The sequence below is a fragment of the Fulmarus glacialis genome, unplaced genomic scaffold (assembly GCF_000690835.1).
Source record: "Fulmarus glacialis isolate BGI_N327 unplaced genomic scaffold, ASM69083v1 scaffold44587, whole genome shotgun sequence".
NCBI classification, from domain to species: domain Eukaryota; kingdom Metazoa; phylum Chordata; class Aves; order Procellariiformes; family Procellariidae; genus Fulmarus; species Fulmarus glacialis.
Genome location: NW_009223457.1, coordinates 31236 through 36229, shown reverse-complemented (window position 1 = coordinate 36229; position 4994 = coordinate 31236). Strand labels below are relative to the sequence as shown.

The 4994-nt window shown below is 33.3% G+C and overlaps 1 protein-coding gene across 1 annotated transcript in view; it reads left to right on the top strand.

The window, feature by feature from the left end:
- Positions 1 to 214: 214 nt before the first annotated feature.
- The window catches only part of PLCZ1 (phospholipase C, zeta 1), a gene marked incomplete at both ends in the record, with an annotated part of 32812 nt that continues 28032 nt past the window's right edge, over positions 215 to 4994 (top strand). Inside the window, 2 exons of the mRNA XM_009581801.1 lie at positions 215 to 359; positions 3251 to 3403. Coding sequence (XP_009580096.1) covers positions 215 to 359; positions 3251 to 3403 — 298 coding nt within the window. The remainder of the gene's footprint in view (positions 360 to 3250; positions 3404 to 4994) is intronic.

Below are 4994 nucleotides of genomic sequence, written 5' to 3'. Positions count from 1 at the left end.
AAGTTTATTATCTAACATGCCTAAGATAAACAACAGAAAATATAGCTCTGTCTCGTATCTGTGGAATTGTATAGGATTTCTTTTCTTTTGTGATGAAAAAGTAGTGTTTTTTGTAATTATTCAATGTGCTTGTAATCAGGAATACAGCAACTTGTGTAAGAAAGTGTGGTATCTTTCTTTTGACTGTAAAATTGTTTCTCTTGTTCTTTTGAAGTGCTCTTTTAAAAGGGTGTCGTTGCCTGGAAATTGACTGCTGGGATGGCTCAAACAATGAACCTGTTGTGTATCATGGTCACACTTTAACGAGCAAAATTCCATTTCATTCTGTAATTCAAGTGATAGACAAGTATGCATTTCTGGTATGTATATATATATATGTTGGTTAAAATGTGATGGTGGCTTTAACAAAGCCCATGGACATCATTGTTGTCAGTGATTCTAGAGGGTAAAAAAATATGAAACAGAGACAGTGCTTGTGGCAGTGGGCATTGTTGAAATAAATTACGGGAAAATTGTGCTATCTGTTCTTAATATCTTTTTTTATTTTATTTAAGGAACGGTAAACATATTTTGCTGATAATGACTGTAAATCAAACTTGGTGCAAGGAATTCAGAAGAGCTTACTCAGCTTGTTAGGTGGAATTTTCACCAGAGGTCATTTAAGCAAGGACTGAATATAAAGTGAACAACTACTTCAGAATCAGTCTGACGTTTTACTCCTTTATATCTTTTCATTTTTTTACTTCACGTATTCTTCTGTTGTTATCAGTCTGTCTTATATCCTATGCTTGAGTTTACAAAATAGACGAAAATATTAGATTACAGCAGAGTTTGAGACTTACACTGTTTTCCATTTCTTGTCTTTTTATTTTGAATTCAAGGCCTGATAAAAGTTACCATCTACTGCTGTCTTTTTGTCAGACGACTCATTAGGGCAATGTCCCTTCTGCCTATCTGTCAAAGCAGCGAAAGCTTTTGGTACTGTCTCAGTCTTTTGTATAGGTTTCTGGCAAAACTCCTGCTCAAATGATGTCCTGAATGACTATTAAGATAACTCTTGTATTCAGGCCAGCATTATGTGTGTGAATATATACACCTGTGAACATGTATTTATACGGATTTTTATACATATAGGTTTATAACCTTCTTGGAGTTAAGCAAAGCTGTATTTTTCCTGCTCTGATTTCTACATAAAATTTAATTAGTCTCTGATTTTAAAAGATAGTGAAAACAAAAATATGGTTTTATTTCACTGTTCTTCACAACCCATTAGATATAACTCACCTGCTTTTGCTAATGCACAGCATATTGTACATAACTATAATACAAACTTCACTTAACAGGCACAAGGTACAATAAGATGATAAAATCACAATAGGTAATGGTTCGTACCAGCTGTCTATCCAGGCTAAGTTGTGGTTCTATTAGCAGTCAACAGCAAATGCTCAGGGGAAAAGTGTAAAAACAGGATAAACACAAAATGGTACTTCCCTTAGAAATTGACAGTTTAGGTTCTGTCCAAGCAAAGATTTTATTCAGAGTATTTGTTTTTAGTAGCCACCAGTATTACTGGCAACTTATGAGATTTATTTACACAGTCTAAATGGACATGTCTCATTTGAGCTATTCTCTAATTTTTACTCGATTTCCCATGTTTCACCTGTCTTGCTTGAGTATTGTGATGAGTAAGGTGTAAAGAGTCCCAAGAAAAGTTTGTGATATTACAAAAAAAAAAATATGCATAGCTTGTTCATGTGAAGGCAATGATTTCTGAGCAAATTTTAAGGATACTGTAAACTTGAAATGTAGTCAATTAAAATCTGCCATAAATTAAAGCAAAAGACATTAAATCCTGGTTTACTTTGTCAATTGCAATTTTAGAATCTGATTTTACCTCTTAAAAACAAAACAATTCTCTCTTTTCATAACAAAACTGTGTAAACAATGGAGGAAATTCAGTACACAAAACAAACACTCTGGCCCACAAAACAGAGAAATATTTTAAATCTGTGCAACTTACAGTAAACTGGTGCCTACAATTAATATTTAGCTGAAAGCCAATTTTGCCTTGTTTATCATTGGTTTTTCATTGTCCTTTAAAATAGATACCAGCCACTACAGGAGCTATCACTAAAATATGTCAGATGTAAATTTAAAGGTACATGATTATGTCAAATCTTCCAAGTTCTTCCTATAGGTTCATGAAAATTGCAATAATTTTCTTTTATATTTTTATTTTCCCTTATTTCCCCTTATTGAAATTATTTTTCACAAAACTTAGTCATTATTTCTAAAAAATTCATCTACCCAATGTGATAATTCCCTGTTGGGATGACTTAGTCAACAGAATTTCAGAGCAGTTGTTGCACCTTTAGGTGCAAAGTAAAGCTTCTTGGGAATAGCAGATATTAGGTCTGAAGAGATGAAGATTTCTTTAATTTTAAAAAACACCAAGATGCTCAACATTGAGGTTTTTAGAATTCAGAATGTTTTAAGTCTCCTTTGAAATTAACTTAAATAATTTTTTATGCTTTAGTGTGTCTGGGAGGTTTTACCCCATCCTCCTTTTTTGGCAGATGACATTATAATTCCTTTTTTCTTTGTAGGTTCATTTGTTCAGAAATGCTGTTTCAGACACACAGTAGCCAATGCATCATTCTTTAGAAACTCTGTGTATCAGCTGAGCCATTAACTCTGTGAGAAATTCTGCTTTTTGCTTCCAGGTTGTACTCTGCCCTGTGCAATTGAATCAGCCTGATTTTTGGCTGATTTAACATTTATTTTCTCTCTACTTTCTTTACACCCAACATTAATCAGTATGTTAAATGCCTCTGATAAATTATTTTCTATGGATTATTGGACAAATGCACTTCAATATGCGCTTTCCAAAGACCAGCACAGATACTCCCTGGTTTCTCTAATGAAGTATTGTGTCCTTCTTAACTGATCTTTATTTGATTTCCCTAGTTGTTTTTTTTTCATCTCTGTATATGTCTAGTCCTGTTTTAACCCGCCCTTAACTTCCTGAGGATGCATTTTTTTCTCTTCTTCAGTTGTGCTTTCTTTTTTCAGTAAATATTGTGAGCTTTTTTATTGTGTTACTAGCCTGAAACAACTGACCTTTATTCTGAAAGTTTTGAAAATAAAGGAAAATACAGATTACCAAGGGGACTTTTGTAACATATTTTGGGAAATCAAGTCGTCCTCTTTTTATTTATTAATAATGAAAGCCTTTAAATTGTATTTCCAGGCATCTGACTATCCAGTTGTACTGTCTTTGGAGAACCACTGCAGCCCTAAGCAACAGGAAGTAATGGCAGACTATTTAGAAAGTATTCTAGGTGACAGACTTCTTACTTCAACAATTGGTGATACAGTGGTGACTCAACTACCTTCTCCTGAGGTAATAACATTGCATTTTTCTCTGTGAAAGATAGGGAAGAAAACCTGGGTTTGTTTTTTTTTTTAATCTTCTGAAACGGAATTTATGAAACTGCTTATCTAGTGTCTGAAAGAGACTTCAGCTGGTAAGAAAAAAATAATTAAACAACACAAAAAAAACCACATGAAAAGATAAAGAAAACAGAAAAAGCAAAAATTAATCATGTGGATTGATATGGAAATTTTTGTTTAAAGGAAAACTGTTTTCAGTACAATGCTGAAGCATGTATTTGTTAAAAGCTAACATAGTAACGTTTTTGCAAAGCTTTACATTTTGCAGTTCACATCAATCCAACTTCTGGTGCTTTGGATGCATTAAAAGTTTTATTTTATTTTATATACAAATACAGTTAAGTAAAGTTTGTGAGTTGCAGTTTATTTTATACGGAAACTTGGCAGCCGTAGTAATATGTCTTGTTATTTTGAACCATACTTACTAACACTGAATAAACCTGCATATCAAAAACTGAGTAGCGACACTGAAACTACTGAAACTCTGAGTGATTTTTTAAAAGTAAACTCTTACTTAATATGAATTAAGTTATCATAGTGTGATTCATCTACAGTAGTCCTATGTTGGAGATGTGGTAGTCTAAACAGAGAAAAGAGCATCTGCCTTTAAAGAGGGCAGACATATACACAGGGAATGACTTGCCAAATATTGTAGAAGTAAGTACTACTGAATCTGAACTCTGAATCTGAGAGCTATGCAAACACCTGATCAATTTAATTTTGGAAATTTCAAGTTATTGAAACATTGTGTTATAATGCATAGCTTCAAAGTTTGTGTTGACCTGTAAGGTTAACATTTTGAGGTTAAACAGAACAATCCTCTCCTCTCCTTCTCTTCTCTTCTCTTCTCCTCTTCTCTTCTCTTCTCTTCTCTTCTCCTCTTCTCTTCTCCTCTCCTCTCCTCTCCTCTCCTCTCCTCTCCCCTCCTCTCCCCTCCTCTCCTCTCCTCTCCTCCTTTTCTCTGAAATGAGGCTTCCAGTGTTTTAGTTTTAAAAGAGGAAAGAAAGTATGAGTTTTTGAACAACATTATGCTTTGAAACAAAATTTTAAAATCTTCACTTTAAACATGTTAGTGTATCTGTTTTCTGCTAATTTATTTTTTGTTCCTTAGATTAAAATAATTCACTGAAATTTAAACATGTTATTGAAATGGAAAACTGAATCTACATTTTTTGTCAATAACACTGTGGATGGAACTATTTCATCGAGTTCTGTTACTGCAAAAAAAATCTCTCTTTCTCTGTGTGTTTCTCCCTAAGGCAGTGTTTCTCAGCTGGTCGCTTGAGACCCCTGGGATATGAAGTCAGAAAAGGCAATTAGATGGGTGTTGAAAATTTTATTGCAAACTAAAACAAATAAATTCCCATTGTTCCAGTCTTTGCACATAATTTTCTTTCAAGGACAAAAGATTTTTTTTAAACTCTTGTAACACGAATACATGCAAACATACAAAATAGTTATTCAGGCTTGTCACTGTCATCAGTGATAGATATATTTTATACCTTTTTTTACAGTAACTGAAAAAGGATCAATGCAAATTA